The following is a 20,510-nucleotide window of genomic DNA, read 5'->3' on the forward strand; positions in this document are numbered from 1 at the left end:
AATGGTAATTTGTTTGTCTATTGTTTGAATGTCCCTACAAGCATGACCGTGTGTGGACGGGCTGAGAGATCTTTCAACCAACTATTATAACTGTTGGCATCTTTGTGCCTATTCTTAAATTCAAAGAGATCTTCGTAGAGCAGTTTCCACTTCCTTCTTAGTCTGTAATTCTTCCCTTGTACACCTTCTATCTTTAATCAGAAAGAGTGGCATTAATTATTGGAGTTACATTGTGTAAGTGTCCTATGGTTCTTCCTCCCTCAGGTTCCTTTCCACGTACCATTGTAGTATCTATTGTCTTTCTTGTTTCTTTTGAATTCCACTAGACTACGAGTAAGCAAGCTCAAAAGGCTTCCTAGAAGATCGTAGACTGCCTCGTTCACCGTGAGGTCAGCATATATCGTATTGGTAGGGAGAGCCCTTTGCTCTACCTCCTATCATACGTACTCGTCTATTGCTACATCCCAACAAGGTCTTGTGTCAACTGAACCTTCTCGGGTTACTTGTACTCAATGTCACTATTGGTATCAATACTCATTGGTCAAAAGTACGACCTCTTATGCCTCCATCCTTCCGGAAACCCGTCACCACTCTAACCTCCATGCTTGAACTTTATGCAATGGTGCCAAAAATGTTATATGCCAAATATGTAAGTAATACTACTAACAATATCATCTTTCCAATTGGGACATGGTTCATTGCAGCCTATAGGACACCATTTGCAACAGATACACCATGTGGTGTATATAGTATTGCTTGTATTCACCTTCAAATGTATGTTGGATTCAAGAACAATCTTCACCTTCTAGTTTGACATCAAATTTGTATGTGAGCTTTGGGAAATGCATTGGATTTATTGCTTGGCTCTATAATTCAAACAAATCTGCCTAGTACGATTTGCAATAATTCTGATTTTTACTGAATACCTTATTTATTTCAGTCATGTTTCATGGTTGTTGTTCCCTATTCCTTCTATGTTATAAAACTATCAAAAACAAACAAACCTTTCTGTACTTCTATCTAGTTCTACAAGAAAACATAAATAAACAGGAAAACAGATTTTAAAATATAAAATTACAGCAGATCAGTAGAAGAGATCCATCAGGAATCTTTCAGGTTTCATAACCCTTAGATATTCAACTGTCTTCTCTAGATTTCACCCCTTAAGTTTCACATATGCATATGTTGATATCATCAGAATATTCTGTCCACTATATCAATCCCAGGCATACCAGTCAGATGGAGATTATATCAATCTCACAAACCAACATTATAGAGATTATATTCATTAAATAGTGTCAGCCAAATGGTAATTATGCCCATCTCTAATACCAACATTAATTACATAACTCTCTTTGTATTAGCCAAATGGGCAATTATACCCATCTCTGATACTAACACTAAGAGTTTACCTCCATCGTGTCAACCAAACGAGTATTTCACCCATCTCTAATACTAATACAAAGAGTTTTAAATCAATCTACTTCTACCATAAAAACCATTATTTCTTTTTTTTTAGGCAAAGGTTGACGGAGCCACTAAATAATAATATTTAATAATAAAATATTATTAACCATAAAATCCATTATTAACCTTTCATAAAATATCAAATATTTTTGTTTTTATAAATATAGCATCTTTTATATATATATATGAAATTATAAGAATACAAATGCAAATTAAATAAGTCTTTCATTAAAAAGGATAACAACATATAAAATCTATTCTTACCTTTTAATATGGCTTCCTTAGTACTTTTCAAAGGATGTACTTGTCTTGCTTTTATCCCAATTTTGAGACTTTTCATTAAATTATTCCTTACTAACGATGCCTTCTTAGTATGGGGTGTATAAGTTATATTCTTTTGCTGAAAGAGTGGATATTTATTGCTTTTGCTGAAAGAGTAGATATTTATTATTTTTGTCCTTTCTTTTCCTACATGAATGGGTGGAAATTACCATACTTATTTTTGGGATGAAGATACGTTAATACTCCCATTTGAATGTTTGTATACTTTCATGTCTCCCTCTTCTTTATTTTGCATGATATATATATTTGCATTCTTATTAATACCATCCAATCCTTATGATTTTATTTCATGCAGATTTGACTTTCCCCATTTTTTGTAATGAACGTATGGACAATGCCTTGCCTTGCTCCATGTCACCTAACTACTCCTCTTTCTATTTGGTTGTTGTTTATATATTTCCTTCTATTATGTATTTCAGCATTGGACTACTTGATGGCCAATGCCACGCAGCGACTGAGATGGCAGGTCAAACAGTGGAATTGTACTTTTCAATTTGTGCTCTCTCCATATACAAATGGGTGGGATTCGCATTACCTGCGTCCGTTGCCCTTTTTAAATACTGATTTGTCATAGATAATTTTCGATGCCTTATCCGATTCTCATATTGTTGTTTATATACTATTTTAGTGGGTCACAACGTACCACCTATCTAATACTATCGCTTAGTTGGAAAGTCCACCAAAATTTAATTACAACTCATCTTATTGTTAGTTGATTTTAGTAATTAGAGAATGTATACCATAAAAATTGATTATTAACTTTGGAAACTAGTTATAAATTATTTATATATTTAATATTGATTATTTAATCGTTGTCTAATAAGCATTGACCATTGATTGGGTAGTGTAATTCCGTTTATGTTATATATATTGACAAATATCAATATTTGATGTGTATGTCAGTTCGTTATTATATATGTATCATTTCAATTAATTATAAATATGAGTGTCAATTATAATTTAATATTAGTTTCTATTATTTGGGGGATATTACAAAGCATGAATTTGTGGAATGCATACTCTAAATTCTGTGTGACATATGTTCTCGTGTTAACTACTTGTTAAGCAGGGAAAGTTGTGATATAAATCTTAATTAATTTGATATGACAACGGATGCCTAAAGAAGCTATGCAAGTCCCAAATGTCAAAGTAGCAAGTTGAGTCTAAGTGAAAGCTAGTTATATTCAATACATATTGAATATCTCTCATTTATTACACAACTGTAAAGAAAGAAGAAAGCTTTGCACTCTTAGCATATGAATTAGGAGTTGTTGATCCACCATGCCCCTGCTTGACAAAGGTCATCTAGTCAATTGCCACTGCCATCTAAAGTTAGCCAGGTACTCCCACTAATTCTCAATACTTTTCTCCCAAATCTTGGACATTTCTTTTCCCTTCATCTCCTCTCCCCAAAGTTACTACCTCTCCAATATCTAGTTTTGCAGCTAGCTCCTTGGCATGCATCCCATGCACTCTCTTATCCACATCTTACCTAATGGCTGTCTCCGTTTTTTTTAAATACCTAGCACTAGATATTCCCAATAGGGTAACACAACTCTCTGCATGATTTTAGGGTCCACCCTCGTGTGACTCATGCCATTCCTGATTTGTTGCTAAAGCTTTGTTTAGCATGTTTTCTAAAACTATTGGATAAATAAACTATCTACGATGTTGTAAATGGATTCTAACATGAGATGTCTATGGTTATGGTATGTACCAATCCATACATGATTTTTCTGTTGATTCATGATTATATCCATTTGAAGAAACCAACCAACTCTGATCTGTTTTTTTCTGATTTGTTTAGGTGGTGCTGATTGCATGGGTTTAAAATTACTTGCCAAGGTTTGGTTTGGACTTTCAATGCCAATCGATAGTTTGGAGTTCAACTATGAAACATATGCCAAGAAATGATGCTTTTAAACCAAAGTACAAATTTACGACGGACTGAAAAAAAAAATTAAGTTCAAGTTCTGAAGCATTAAGAACAGCGGTGCAATTATTCAGAATTAGTGAATTGAGTCGCTGAGAACAATAATTTCCATGTCTGGAGTCACGTGCTCAATGGGCAGCCTCAACCAGATGAGGAATTTTATTTATGAATTTAAAGAGATCATGGTATACGCGTGTCCAACTTGCTACAGCAATGCCAACTGGTTTAATTTGCATCAGCAATAATTACTGAAAACAAATATTGAAAGAAACCATGGAATTACTAAATCCTATGCCTAGCTTGCAGGCAAATTTATTGAATCAAACTAGAAAATCATCAAAATGCCAAACAAGTTGATCCATGAAGTCATCCTGATGCCTGCTGGAATCCCAAACCTGCTGCTGACAATTACTGAACAAGAAATCTCCACATACCCCAATGACAATTATGAATGGTATGGACTACGTGAAGAGTTGTATGACTGGGGAAACGGTATGGGTAGCCCGGCAAATGATATATTGGCAAGAAGAAGCTTTTAACCCTCGAAACATGCTCACCAACTCACCAATGTCTACTGCAACCAATTTAAATTAATCCCCTAAAGAGAATTTCACTAATCAACAACCACCATGGGCTCCTAGCAGCATTTTTTATTATTGAATTTGACTGTTCTGAATGCACAAAACCCTAGAATATTTATTGTTGTAAGAATCATGTTAAATCTGCCTGTAAATTTATCCAATGATGCACAAATGGAAGCCCTCCGTAGATTACCCTCAATAGTGAGTTAAGTTTATATCCAATTTACAGTTCTCCAAGGGTTTTCATCCTGAGAAAATACCTGGCATGAGCTCCTCGGTAAAAGAGTTCAGAAATTGATCTGCGCATAATGAGCAAATATTTGAAATTAAACCTTATTAAATCTCCTTACCCTGGAATCCAACATCTCATTATAATTTGTAAATTCCTTAAATTTGCTTTTGTTCAATTCCCAAAGGTAGCAACCAAGTCTAGGGAGCATTGTAATTGCACTTTATAAAATATTTCATAAATATTATTCTGCAATTTATATTTATAACAAAATATTATAAATTTACCTTATAATTTAATATTATAAAATTACCTCATGACTTTAATATCTTAAAGTCACTTTATAATTGAACTTTACAAAGTCACTTAAATGAAAATTGCTACTTTTAGCACAAAGTAACTTTATAATACAATTAAATTATTTTCTCATTAAATAAGCTGTCCAAATGCCAATCTCTAGCATGAAAAGTTCTCCCATGCCAGGAATAACATATCATATTCACTAGATTTGCCTGTGGAGATGGATAATAGGAAAATCTCAACATCTGAGTCTACATCTAGGAAAGAGGAGACATTACATCCATGCATTCAAATAGATGGTTTAAAGCCATACTTGAGTAGTATGATGCCAATGAGTTGTATGAGTTTGATTTGAGTATCACTTGTAGATTGCTTTGGAAACTAATAGTGATTAGATTTTTGTTTTGTTCCCAATGCTCCCTAGGAATGTGTTTCTTGTGTTTTTATCCTTATCCCTTATAGAGGACATATTGGGGATGCCTAGGAAATGTCCCTTCCTCATCCCCTTTCTGTGCTAAATTTAGAAAAAGTCCCACGGGCATAAAAATGTTTTTGCAGGATATGTTACAAAACAGCTGGCCATCTCTACCATGAGAGGTCCAAATATCCATCATTTGTCCTCGAACAGCTAGCCATTGTAATGTCCCCTTTTTAGCATTCATAGCATGATGTTGTCGTTAGCCTATTTCCCCACAGTCCCGTAGACTAACCAAGACATTAATGGAACTTAGAGGCCATTTGGCCTAGATAGTTTCAGTTGCAGGCTTTTCTGAGGGGTTTTGAGGCAACTTTGGGCATACTTACTATTTATAGTAAATCATCTTGGGCATGGGCGGACATCCAGTGGCAACAATATGTCGATGGTAATTGTTTAAAATCGACAAGAAGACTTGTTTATCACTGATAAGATTTGTTATGCATTGATAAAGCTATTTTATAAAGTTAAATTTAAATATTTAATTTTATTAATGCATAGACTATAGTTTGTGGGAAATATTTAAATTAAAAGAGTCCCCTTTATTTTATAACACATTGGAGACATAAGTTACATAAAGGGAGTTATGTTTTAACCCACATTGAGAAAATGAAGGATGGAGCCCTTGTGAGAACACTATAAAAGAAATGGAAGAGCTTCTTTTAAGTATGGTTGGAAGTATCAAAAAAATTGGAAAATTTTCTGGAGGTTATTTCTCAATAGTTTGAAGGACGAAATCCCTTCCAGCTGGAAATCTTGACGCCATTGAAAGATATGGTCTTGAGATTTCAACAAGGTAGCAATCCAAAAAAGCAGATACGAAAAAGCAGTCCGAAAAAGCGGAACCGAAAAGGCAGGCTGAAAAAGCAGGTACGAAAAAGCAGTCCGTAAAAGCAGAACTGAAAAAGCAGTTCGAAAAAAGCAAACCAGAAGGGGCAGCATTGAAGAAAATTATTACAGCCATCTACAACCAGGTTCCTTTATTAGTATTGTTTGTAGGGTGTTATAAGTTTCAACTATAAGTGTGTATTATACCAGCATTATCATTTTGTAATCCATGTAAATGCCAAAAGTCTTGGCCACATTTCATGAGCATTGTGTTAAAAATTTCATTGCAAATTAAGAAAATAATAGTTATTGGTGTCATTTAAACAATTCAATATCATTATTTATCAATTAGTTAGTTTGCATACCAACTGTTTGTAAAAATGCCAATTGGCTGTAGGTGTTCATTTCTCATGCTTAGATCATATAAATACACTGAACATTGTCAAAATTAGTAGCACACTCATGTTGGGCCATTGTGTAGTCCATTTGGAGTCTTCTAGCACAAGATTCTCATTGATGCAAATTGAAAAAGAGTCATTTAAAGCCAGCTGAAAAACTATATCAGTCATACGTCCCTTGCATGTGAATTGTTTGATGAAATTCTTTGAGCTTTCATCAACATTTTTTTGAGAGCAGATTTGAGGAGGGCCATTACAGTGGTATCAGAGCTTGCTTGCAAAGTGTTTGACGAAATGTCAAACAACTGAAGTATAAAGATTTTTGGTGTTTGAAGAAGTTATAACCTATTGGGGTTAATACAGTGGTATCAGAGCTTGCTTGCAAAGTGTTTGACGAAATGTCAAACAACTGAAGTATAAAGATTTTTGGTGTTTGAAGAAGTTATAACCGAGGAGGGTTATTACAGCCATCCCCTAACATACCTAAGGACAATTTTAGTTACATTAGATTTAGGGAAAACAGAATTCTTCCATGGTTGGTTGCTCTATGAAATCTTTCCTAGGGAAAACAAAATGAAAGTGGTCATATTCTCATGCACTGGCAGGGTATATGACAATGGACATAATCACCCCTAATTTTATAAAGAATATTGCAACTAGGGGTGAGATACAAGAAACTTCCTTTCAGTTTTTCGATTGCCCATATGTCAACATAAGAAAAGTGAGAGCATAAAATGTTTAGGATAGCAATAAAACTAATATACAACACTAAAAAGAAAGCATTAATCGCCAAGTCAGATGATACTACTTATTTTGAGAAGTGCGTAGGCAGAACTGAAAGAAGTAAACGTTGACTTATTCACTGGGGAATTTCAAGACATTTCCAATTACTCAGTGAGAAAGCTTATAAAATGCTCAAATAAAAGAACGAGCATCTTTCATTTGTCCAGTGGTAAGCAAAATGGCACATCCACTTAATTAATGGAAACTCTTAATACAATTAAAAGACTCCTTCAATAGGCTAAGTACATCAGCTATTAACAATAGCAACTCACCGGCAGTACTACCATCCAGTATTACAATATAGAATGCATAAAAAGATAATCTTCCGCGCTCTAACCATCTGAAAGATTACAGAGTTAGAGCCATTGTATTATTATTCTAAGTTGCCAATTCGGATTTTGGTACAGATGCAGGTTCGATATTCATCTGAATTTTTTGGCGTTAGGTTTGGATAATTTGGGTTCGTCCGTACAATTTTTTTTCAAAAAAAAAAATATAAATGTATATATATGCTATTGTGCCATGTATAGTTTCGAGACATGTCTCCACCTACTATGTATGGTTCCTAGCATAGTTCCAAAAATCGCCATAAAATCGCCGAAATCGTGATAAGATTCATGGCTCCCGATTTTTTTGGAATCGGAAATCGCTGGTGGCGATTTTTTCCTGTGAATCGCCAAAATCGGCGGTTCATGGCAAAAATCGCCAAAATCGCCATCGTGAATCTCTAGAAATCGGCCGCGGCAGCAAGGATAGAAAGTTCAATTTTAAAAAAAAAAACACATGTTTTATTTGCTTTCTAAGTTGACTTTCCTCTTTGTTATAACGCTAAAGAGCCTTCTATTTGCTTAGTATGAGTAGAAGAGAGGAAGAGTGAGAGAGACGAAGAGAAAAGAGAATCCATAGGTTTCCAACCGGCAAGAAAGAAAAGCACCAAAGAGATCAGAAGTCCATCTGGGGAGGCCATAAATTGCATTGGGAGCATTAAGGAGTCAATATCAACACTCCTCAACTCATTTGCAAGAGGTAAGTGTTGGTGTTTTTTTTTGCATGTTAGTGTAGTATGCATTTTTTGTTAAATTTTTTTAGTGTTCATTTGCAAATCTTGAATGTTTTTTATTTTTACTAAATTGCAAACTAGGGTTTGTTGTTTTGTAGTTTTTGTTTATTAGTTGCAAACTTTGATTTTTTACATGAATTTTTTTATTGCAGCAGCCCTTTGCTTTCATTTTCCAATTTCCACAATGGGTAAAAAAGATGAATGCTGGAAATATAATGAAGAGTTTCCTGGGAGAACTATATATCAAACAAAATGTATATTTTGCAAAGAAAAAATAAATTCGGGAGGTATCTATAGATTGAAATACCACATTGCTGGCATACCTGGCCATGATGTCACAGTTTGCACTCATCAAACCGCTGAGGCAAAACGTACTTGTTTAGTGGCATTAGAAAAAATTGAACAAGACAAGTTGACTAAGAAAATGCAACTTGAAGGGTTAAGAGGTATTGGCTCTCGTGCTCCCACATCCGCAACCGCATCTACATCTGCAAGTGCATCTGCATCAGCTTCCGCATCCGTAGGTTGTGTTGGAGAGGGTTCTTCTAGGCCTCCTTTTCATCCTAGTGCTAGTGCTCATGTGAGTGTTAGTGATAGTTGGTCTCATACTGAGACAGAGTCCAACACCAACCTATTGCGGCCTAGAGTGCGGAAAAATAGAATGGATAGTTACTTTGTGCCCCGCACTACTCCTGGCTCCCAACCCACACTTGAGGGCATGGGTTTGAACAAGGAGATTCATGATGCTGCCAGAAAAGAGATTTGCAAATTCTGGTACTTTTGCAACATTCCATTTATTGCAGCCAGGTAATTGATTCTTTTTTCTTTGTTATCTTCAAAGTTAAAGTTAAAAGTAAAAGTAAAACTTTAATTATATCTACTTGTTTTATGATTTTAGTTTTTGACATCTAAATTTTTAATCAATATCATTATCTATTTGTGACAGGACTCCTTATTGGCAGAACATGATAGATGCAGTTACCATTTGTGGTCCGGGGTTTAAAGCCCCAACTGAGGCTGAGTTGAGTGGATACCTCCTCGAGGAAATGGTTGAGGATATGAGGCATGAGCTTGAGGACAACCGAAAGGAGTGGATCGAAAAGGGTTGAACCATCATGACTGATGGTTGGACAGATAGGAGGGGAAGAACACTCCTCAATTTTCTTGTATCCTGTGGAGGTGATTGATCATTCTACTTTCCTACATACATAATTTTGAATCGCGATTGACTATTTCAAATTTTGATTTGTTGATTGCTAATAGTAATTATAATTCGTTGTTTTGTTACTTGTAGGATATACCATGTTCCTCAAATCCATTGATGTTTTTGCTCATGTAAAAAACGCCACATACTTATGTGAGGTTATTGAGGAAGTTATAGCAGAGGTGGGGGAACAACATGTGGTGCAAGTGGTGACGGATAATGCAGCAAGTTATGTTGTTGCAGGTAAACTTTTAACTTTTTAAGTTTTGAAAATAAATTTATTTGAATTTTGAACTTTTTCTAATTCTAACTTAGAATTTCTAAGTTTCCTAAGTTCTAACATGTTTGAAATTTGAATTTCTAATTATCTTAAAATTGTTGTAGGCAAACTTTTGATGGAGAGGCACCCCACCATATTTTGGTCCCCTTGTGCAGCACACTGCCTTGACCTCATGTTAGAGGAAATTGGCAAACTTGAGTGGGTCAAGTCATGTGTGGAAAGGGCAAAAAACATATGCAAGTTTATTTATAATCATTCATTTGTCCTTAGCACAATGAGGAAGTACACAGGAGACAAAGAGTTAGCTCGTCCAGGGATCACGAGGTTTGCCTCGAATTTCATCACCTTGCAGTCCTTGTTAACATCAAGGGATGATTTGAGGAGCATGTTTGTTGGGCGGGAGTGGATTTCACCTTCCTATACTACGACCACTGCAGGGATAGATGTGGTGGATTGCATATTTGATGATGATGGTTTTTGGAAACCTGCTAGAGAAATCCTTAAGGTAATTTTATTGCAATTTAACATTTAATATTTTACAGTTTACTATGCTAATTGTTTAATGATTTAGTTTTACCTTAAGTTATATTATTGAATTATTCAATGTTTAAGTTTTGACTCAAATTTTTGTTTTACTTTATATGTAGGCCACTGAGCCCCTTGTATCTCTCCTACGAACTACTGATGGGGAGAAGCCCTCTATGGGCTACATATATGAGGGCATGGATAGGGCCAAGGAGGCCATTAGAGCTCAGTATGCAGGAGTGCAGGAGAAGTATGCCCCTATTTGGGACATCATTGATAGGAGATGGTAGAATCAGCTCCACAGACCCATCCATGCAGCAACTTACTTTTTGAATTCGGCATTTCGTTTTCGTCCTGACTTCAAGGCGGATGAGGAGGTTCTCACCGGATTATATACAGTGATCCAGAGGTTGAGTACTGATGAGGATAGCAGTGCTGCAATTATTGAGCTTGATAAGTTCAATAATAAAGAAGGGCCACTTTTCTCTAGCAGGGTAGCCATAGATGCTCGGGAAACAATATAGCCAAGTAAAAATTAAATAATATATTCAATGTTCATGAATCTAGATTCTAAACTTAAAGTTGATTATGTAATTTTAGAGTTAACTTGTAATTTGTAATTTGTAAATGAGACTAATTATTTTTATTTTCCCTTATTTCAGATAGATGGTGGCAAATGTTTGGGGCCACAACCCAAAAACTTCAAAAAATTGCCATTCGTATTCTGAGTCAACCAAGCAGCGCTTCTGGATGTGAGCGCAGTTGGTCCATGTTCGAGCACATCCACTCGAAGAGGAGAAACAGGTTGACAGTGCAGAGGTTGAATGATCTTGTCTTCGTTCATTACAACCTCCGTCTTAGGATCAGACAGATTTTGGGCATTGACTCCTCTCCTATCATTCTGGAGGAGATTGATCCAGAATCAGAGTGGCTTACAGAGGTTGTAGATCCAGTCTTCACTGAGGAAGACCGTGCGTGGATTGACCAGGTGGATATAGAGGCTGAGGCAGCTAGAGCACGTTCTTCAGGCATTGGTAGACGCACACGTGCACGCATAGACACAGGCCCTAGCGACGTTCGTGAGCCCATCTTATATGCGGGAGATATGGCTCAACAATCCTCTAGGACCTACATTAGACGCCTTGCTACTAGGCAGACTGGATACTCAGAGGCTAAGGCTGAGGCTGTAGCCGAGCTTGAGGATGATATTGAGGATGATGATGACTATGAGCCTGAGGCTTGAGCTGGAGCCTTGTTTTTATATTTTGCTTACAGATATTGATATTGAATCATTGATAGACATATGTTTCAAACTTTCATGGATCTTCATCTTAGATTCTTACATACATTTATGATTTGATGTCTTATGGATCATCTTACATACATTCTATGATTTAAATCATTATGATCATTTGATTTCTATTTACTTCAGCTAGCCTACAATTTACATTTTAGATAACATAGTTACGTATGTGATGGATTTTATGTTCCATGTTTAGGTATGTTAAGTTTTAACTTCTATTTGATGATGTTATAGTGTGCTTAAGTTATATTCAATAAAGGGTGCATGAAATAAGTTTTAAATTGTTAAAATCTTTAAATTTAAAGGGTTTTTTCAAATTTGCTGATTCATCGCCGATTCATTGCCGATTCACAATTTGATTCGGCCTTGCCGATTCCGATTCACGTTTCTTTGGTTCCTAGACATGTGTCTAAAACATAAATGTTAAAACTCTAAGACTCCACACCAAATCAAAGAGTGTTCAATCCTCCATCAAATCCATTATCCAATAGAAGATAGATCAATATATCAAAATACTCATAATGGAAAATCACTGCAATCAGACTTTATTAGCAGAACAAAAGTAAGAAAATAATGCAGAAATCCAGCTTTTATTAGTGCCACTATCCTTGCATCGAACAAGTCTGTGATTTTGGATGTTTACCAAGACATTTGAACTTTTTCTCCTCTGAATTAACTGACACAACTCCCTAACTATCCATGAAGAGTAATTATGTTGGTTTGGTATGCCTTAAAACATGTGTTATGCTCTAAGACTCTGCTATATACGGTTCCTAGACCCAAACTGTGCCATGTTTATGCTCATGTGTCATGACTTTGTTCCTGTGCGATGAAGAGACCTGCCGTTTAACACCAAAAAATGCTGAAGAGTTTGCCGTGTAATACAAATGCCATCTAATATGAATACCGAATGCCAAAAAATATTTAATAATCCCGTCATTTAGGGTTGGAATGGAAAAAAAAGTTTTAAAACTCTGTAAAAAAGTCCAAGTGACCAAAGTCACTCCTCATTCGCTCTGGGCTTGCACGTCATTTCCGAAATTCACACAAATTCGGGCCAAACTCAAACAGGGTCCTGCTGTGTGAATTTGAAGCATATTCCAGTCTGACAATGACTTTGCAGCAATTTCAAACCAACTACGATTGTCGAGCAAATCGACTTCCTACTTCTGGTTCTGGGTAGTGAATATGGTAACTTAGTTATTATTCACCAAATAAGGATTAGCTGCTGAATAAAAAGCCGATGTTAAACACAACTGCCGAAACACCCCAAAATGATGCCAAATCACAAGTACCCAACAACCTAGCTATCCAATAACAATATGATACCTTGAATGGATGTATTTGGAAGCTGATACATGTATAAAATGCACCAGAACTATGATGCAACAGTTCTGAGCCGCAAGCAAACTCTCAGAAATCTTTGCCAAATCATACCCAACACACCAAACATGAACAAACGCAGAAACACCATCTCAAAATGCACTCAAACTTTACAACAACACTTTGGAAGGAGAGAATAACAATATCATAACTGGGTTTCAAACCTGCACAGGTCTGTTATAGCACTAAAAATGCAAGAACAGAAAGCCATGAATCAGTATGGCCCCTTTTTGAGCATGATAATGCAGAACTGCAAACCTGAAATTGTACAAACATCCCGAAGGAATCTAGGTGCCTTCTATAATGATGAAAAAGGGTTCAAATTCTAAATGCTTCACTTCATGCATTTCAATGTGCGTTACAGGCAGAAACCAACATGTAAAACAGCCTCATAAATCTGCAATTCAACTTCCATATCTTGTATAGCCTGCAATGAATGAATAAAAGGAACCCAAAAAGAGTCAAATAAATCATATCATGACTCCCTTATACGTGCATCCCAACTCTGAATAGCATAGCATGGAATGAAGTACGGGTTGGCATGGAAGATGGCACAGCCAGTTACAAAATTCTCCTAAAATTGCCAAGGATCCTCAACAGTCTTAACAGAAACCCAATCAGAAAAATCTGCAGTGTTAACAAATTGCAAAATCCTTTATATTTGCAAACCCCAAACTGAAACTTCAATTGAAGCCCAATGGTGATCTGTGTTTGAAATTACTTGCTAGCTATGAGGCCAGCTACTCTAATATGGCTCCATCCTCAGGAATCTTTGAAAAACTTGGGTTCATTCCAACAGAATAACAATATTATTCATAAATCTAACTCTTCAAATGAGTCTACATCCTCCTTATCTCTTTTCAGAGGGAATTGTTCAGTTTGAAATTGTAAAAATTCATTTTTCACCGAAAATGATATTTTTGAAAGATTAATAACATTTCAATGTGCAAAAAGCCCCTCATGTCGTAAGCATCGACTTTTGAGCTCATTTTATAACATTTTCTAAAAAGATGATACACTGAAGTCATCACTTTAATAATACAACATTAGAAACATGAGAGAATATCTAAATATTTACCAGAGTTGCACAGGCATTCAAACAGCGTTAGAATAAAATTATTAAACTCTGATCACACCAACATGATAATGAAGGCTTGGAACGATGATGAGAGCCAATCAGGTGACTTGCTAAAAATGAATTGCTTCTCCAAGTAGTTTGTAGAGCCCACCAGCAGTCAAAAATAACTTCTGCAAGTGTCACGTGATAATTCAAACTACTAATTGAGCTGAATACCATGAATAAAAACCCTACAATAGTGGAATTGTTCACTCTAAGAACTTTGGAGTTCTCCCAACTGCTCCAATTAGCCTCCAAAAGAACTTGGAAACTAGGCTAATTGTACACTAAAAGCTCACTGCCAAATTCGGTGACGTCGAACCTTCCATTTAAATAAAAAGATGAAATAGGATGGTTTTGTAGATTAGTATGTTTAAAATGATATAATTATTATCTAATGGTCTATAGAAATTTGAAAATGTTCTTCTTGGTTGAACCTTCATTAAAGAGTTGTCTTTCAAACTACATGATTAGTTTCTAATTCATCTTTCTCTAACTTGTCACTCAAATACTCCTCTATTCATTTGACCCTCAGTCCACCGAAGGAAAATGCACATTTCATGAGATGACTTAATTGACTCGGGTGGAGTATATGTCATTTTTATTCATTTATAAATTATAATAGACCCAAAAAAGAAAAAACAAGAAATGGATGTCTAGCATGCCAAAATACTGATTGTCAATATGCATAATTAAAACTAGTCATCAAAAAGTCTTTAGGGCTACCTTTGAAATATGTGATATTGGTGAAGCATAATAAAATGCATTGAGGTCTTTTGTTGTAGGCGCTTCAGTGTATGCCCCTTTTCCATCCTTTCCATATGTCTCCACATAACACCAATCAGGAATATCTGAGGTGCCAACCATTGATGTGAGGTTGCAGACAGGATTGCGGACAGCTGCAGCAACAAACCTATCTGGAGCCTGCAGAAGATGGAAGACAAAAAACTGAGGGAAAAGAAAAAGGAGCAAAACTCTATAAGAAACATCACCTTTTCTTTTTCTTTTTATCAAAGAATAAATATTTTTTAAACAATAGAATCCTGGTAAATTTATCTTTCATCAACAGTTATTTCTTATGTAAATGATATTTTTAGTTGCAAAGAATGCCAAATCAGAAAAGGGCAAATCAGAAAACTGGAATGAATATATTCAATTAAAAGGCGATTTTGATGCAAAAGAAAGGTTAGATTTTCAAAGAACAAATGAACTTATGAAAAGAATATGTTTCTTTCCAGACACAAAACATGCCAGAACGAGTGTGCCTGATAGTTCTGGTAAAAGCTCTTTAGCATAAAACAGTATAGCTTCTTCATATTAAGTTAGAAAAAACAAGTTGATGAAGCATATTGAATACATTTAATGTAATTATGTTTCAAAGCTGGAGATGAAAAGACTTAGTAAATGTGTTACTGCAAAGAATGATAATGGATGAAATACTGTGTTTTAATTTTTATTTGCTATTTTATTACTTGCATAATATGTAGGTAGGTAGGCTGGTAGGCTTGTATTTTATTTATGTGTACAAGCATTCAATTGGGTGCTTTATTACATTGATATCAGAGAAAGTTTGCACTTTTTCCAAAAACCCACACTGGCAGACAACAATAGACCAAGGTTGCACAGGGACGGGGTTACTTGGGTACTTCAAGTACTGGTACGGCTATTTTTCAAAATAGGGAACTGAGGTACTTGGGTATGTCAAAAAAAAATTCTATTATAATTTAATGTTATAGACAATCTGAAATTATGAGTCATGACAATGGTTTTTCAAACAAACAGTGATAAAGTTTGCAAATGTAATGTATTGTTTTCAGTTTCAGATTTGCTATATGTTTGTAACGATAATATATGATAAATGTTTAAATGCATAACAGAGAAGGCTGACTTTAAACATGAACTAGAAGATCATAAATCAGATAATAATGGCATATTGCAAATGATAAACTTCTGAATTGAACAGTGATAAAATTTACTGTTAATCAATATTGTATCAAAGTTTCAAACTGATTACGTGTTGAATTAAGCTTGATAAACAACTGTTACATACCAATTTTTTACCTAACTTGAAATATAGCCGTTGACGTTCGCATGAAGTCAGTTGGCAGTTTAATTTGTTATATCTGGTGAAATGGTAAGATAGTCATTATGATTTCAAGTGAAGACGACATGTTAGTTGATCGTTAATCATGAATTCACAGAATTAACAAGATGATTAACCATTGTAATTATTTAAATAATTTATTATGATTATATAATTTAACAGTGGAGAATTTCTTTGTAGGGAGCATGTCAGTGGGGTGGAAGCATTGTCAGAAAAGAATTAGGTAGGAGCATCACCATCACTAAGAAGATGCGCAGAGGACCTAGCCACTTGGAACAGAAGACCCACATGAGTTATTTAATAAATAATTTAATTAAAATAATTGAGTTAAAATATAAAATGTATCTTAAACAATTTTAATTTATCTTTCATCATATTATTTTAATAAGTATTTATCTACGTACATATTAATATAATATAAAAATGACTTGGCACCATTGTCATTTAATAATTTAATAGAGTAATATTTAGTTGTACATTATAATAATGTTCGAATTATAATAAGTGAATTATTATAAATTTCAAATTATAATCTTCCAATTCTTCTTTCCAACTTCTTATTTTTCTTTTATTCTTTTCTCTCTTCATAATCGATTTAATAATTGGAATCCGAATGGTCATCTTGGGAATTCGAATGGATTCGTGTAACTGAAGGAAGCCGTAGAGTCAAGCTCTTCTCTATATTATAGTCTTATAATCGTATTTTAAGACACCTTTATTCTTACTCATTGCTGTCGATGTCTCTCAAGAAACTGAGAATAGTTCGGTTTGCGGCTTAATCCGACTGTGAATAATTTTCAACTGAGTTTATTGCCTTTGTTTTATTTATCCTTCACGTTTCACCATGGGAATCCAAACCAGTAGTGGGGCCGAACTCCCGATCTTAGAGTTACTCAAACAAAAATCGAAGTGTCAAGTAAGATTGTCGTTCATTCAGTGTATGCCGTCCTTTTTTTTCTTTGTAATGATAAGCTTGTCGGAAATCATAAAGTATCTGGAAACTGATAATAATATAGAGACTTGTAATCTTTTATTCATTTCCATATCGCATGGACTGTACCTTGTGCCATGTTGCATCAAATTCATAACACTGATATCTACTTATTTTCAGACCAGATTTCAAGGAAGAATATATAGATTTTAGAATATGGATACTTAATAATCCCTTTTCGTTAAAAGATAATAATGTGCAAAAACAATCTCAGTCTGAATCCAGTATGTTGATAGACACTTTATCATAGCTCTATTTTAAACGAAATCCATGGGGTTTGGTAATTAAGCCACCTGTTGTTTCACTAAAAATAAATAATCTCAGTCAAGCATTTGGAAGATGAATTAATAATGAAAGCCTTTGAATTTGCTCCAATGTTTTTCAAAATCTTTTATTTCCTCAATCATACTGAAATGATAATAATTTCATAAAGTCCGAACATCGAGGAAATCACAGGCAAAGAAGCCTTGAAAGATGAAGAGGTGTAAAATAAATAGAATGATCATAATCTTTATGGCCACAATTGTGATAAGTATCCCAATCAGAAAATTCTCTGCATAAGTAGTTTGCAGTAAGTCTTAGCATTTAACATGATGATATCTAGTTTGATGTCATGTTGAATTTACAAATTAAATCTCTTTAATTCAGCCCTATGTATGGCAAGAGAAGTCAAGAAAAACATAGTAGGAATCCATAATCTTTTTTACTGATAGAGATTAGAAATAAACAATCAAATTCTGAAATCTTTTAATCACAAATTGTGAGATGCTGGATGCAAGTAATCTTCTTGATTAGTTGACAGAACCGGTTGTTCTGAGAATTTCTAACACCTAGGACTCACCTAGCTGTGTAGCCAAGAAAAAGGGTGACAAGGTGAAAAAGAGGAATCTATAATAACATGAAATAGTACTTGGATATGACAATTCAATGTTTATCATAGCTCATGCATAATCCTGTAATGAAATCTCTTGCTACCAAGTCGTATGGTGAGTTAAATACGAGGATGCCCAGTGGATGGCAAGATGACCATATCTGTTCTAGGTAGGGAGGGCCTTTCTTGATAGAGATCGTGTGGGGATAAGATTTGGTCTGAGGTTCGGTGGTTAAGCCCCTAGCAATGTTTCATCTCTCAACAAGTTACCGGACGTGCATCAGACAAAGATAAGGCATACATTCAATTGGTTGTCGGAAACAGGTATTATCACTTTTATGATTAATATGCAAGAGGGTAAGATTAATTGAGTTTATTTCATTGTTACACCTAGATACAATAGATAGAATTATGGGTTGTTTTCATTTATATGAATATCGGATATAAGCACATTTCTAATCTTGAATTCCTACAACAGTTAAGTAATCGGAAGCCCTAACTAATTGAGTGATAGCTAGAACCCTAAATGATATAGCGGTATCAAAAGCCCTAATTGAATCCATGGAATCGGAAGCCCTATTCGAATCAATGGTATTGAAAGTCCTATTTGAATCAGTGGTAGCGGAAGCCATAATTGAATCCTTGGTAGAGGAAACCCTAAGTGATATAGTGGTATCAAAAGCCCAAAATGAATCGATGGTAAACAATGCCTTAATTGATACAGTGGTATGTGATGCCCTAATTTTAAATATAGTGGTATTTAAATGTAATCATCATTTGATTTTGAGATAGTGGTTTTTAGACGATAGTCATCATATGATATTGTTATAGTGGTATTTGTGGACTAACCGAGTGGTTGTAGAAGCATCCCTAGTTTGATATTGATCCCAGTTTCCGAGGTATGTGGTTTTCAATTTTTGTAGTAATTTTATTTGATGGTATTTCAGGTTTTAGTTAAGAAAATTGTGTCTAACTGATTTTTAATGGTTAATCTTATTCACATGAACGTGAATGATATAACTGTCTTCTTATGAAACGAAGTTAATAACTGTATTCTTTGAGTTGATGGATGTTAATTTAGACCCAGGAAAACCAGATGTTACATATGGTATCAGAGCACTGGGTTCAACGCTGAAACCTTGGGTCCAACACTTTCTGAGAAACTGAAAATGTAAATGATGAAAAAGATCTATTTTGCATAACGGATATTACAATCAAATCTTGGAAAATCACACTGGAAAAAAAAATTCAGATTAGTCGGGGAGGCTAAAATGATAAAAAATGGACAAATGTATAAACTATAATATCATAAAGACGAAACCTAATTAAGAAGATAAAAAGGATTGGCAAGTCGAGTCGTGGAGTTTAGGTTTGTAGACCTAATTTGAAATCCTTGACCAAGGTAGAATTTAGGCAAATATGTCGAACATGTGAACTTTGTTGATTGTCCATACACTTCAGTTATTTTGGAGAATAACTATTGGGACTTCAACCCACAAGGTTGCTCTGATGGCTAAACTTATGATCATCCCAAGCCCGATCCCGAGGTAGGGAGGGTTGTTCTATTAAATTAGAATATGTGAGGATAAGTAATGGGTTCCCATGCCAAGGCTTGCGCAATCCAAACACAGTTTATATAATCTTGATAAAAAGTTATCAAAATCCATCATGATGGCTAAATAATTCTTTATGCAATTAATGACAGAAATAAATTGTCACCTATTTGAACTTGAGCTGAATGAAAACAAAACTGTGAACCATGAACCTTTCTAATGTTGGTTAAATGACAAGATCATTATGTGCTCCAGTATGGAGTAAACACACTTGTATAATTGGAACTATCAATGCTTGTTTACAAATGTAAACTTTAATGAGATGGGCATGGAAGCCTAAATCATAGATATGGAAAAGATAAGCCTCCAGATATTTGCAGATGTATGATGAGCCACTCGATAAGAATCATATGAATTGTTTCAGATGCTTATGATCTTGATTTGATGTATGATGATCTTGCTTAGTATAACATGTTTTTACCCTTTGACACACTGTTATACATGTATAATACCCATGCAATGTTGACTTTACATATTGAGCTGTTGTATATTGCTTTGGAGATGAACTGTATATTCTATTGTGATAAGATGGGCAAAGAGGCCAAGATTACATAAAAAGAAAAACATGAATCTAATAATCTTTTCAGGTGATTTGTAAGTTTATCAGGACGACCTACCCATTAATAAGTGCCTTATGCCAAATGGTATGTATAAGTGATTTAAATTAAGATCAAGAACTTGCTAGTTGAAGAATTTCAATTTTGAATGCTTATCTTACTTTTA

At 34.8% G+C, this 20,510-nt stretch overlaps 1 protein-coding gene across 2 annotated transcripts in view; it reads right to left on the minus strand.

Moving 5' to 3' along the window:
* Positions 1–20,510, minus strand: part of AARE (acylaminoacyl-peptidase-like protein) — a 250,733-nt gene that overhangs the window by 78,135 nt on the left and 152,088 nt on the right. For both annotated transcript variants that reach the window (XM_089814257.1, XM_089814256.1), the window contains one exon: positions 14,935–15,132. In XM_089814257.1, coding sequence (XP_089670383.1) covers positions 14,935–15,132 — 198 coding nt within the window. The remainder of the gene's footprint in view (positions 1–14,934; positions 15,133–20,510) is intronic.

Source organism: Cupressus sempervirens, chromosome 2 (genome assembly GCF_028749045.1).
Source record: "Cupressus sempervirens isolate cs-2001-9-10 chromosome 2, ASM2874904v1, whole genome shotgun sequence".
Classification (NCBI taxonomy): Eukaryota; Viridiplantae; Streptophyta; class Pinopsida; order Cupressales; family Cupressaceae; genus Cupressus; species Cupressus sempervirens.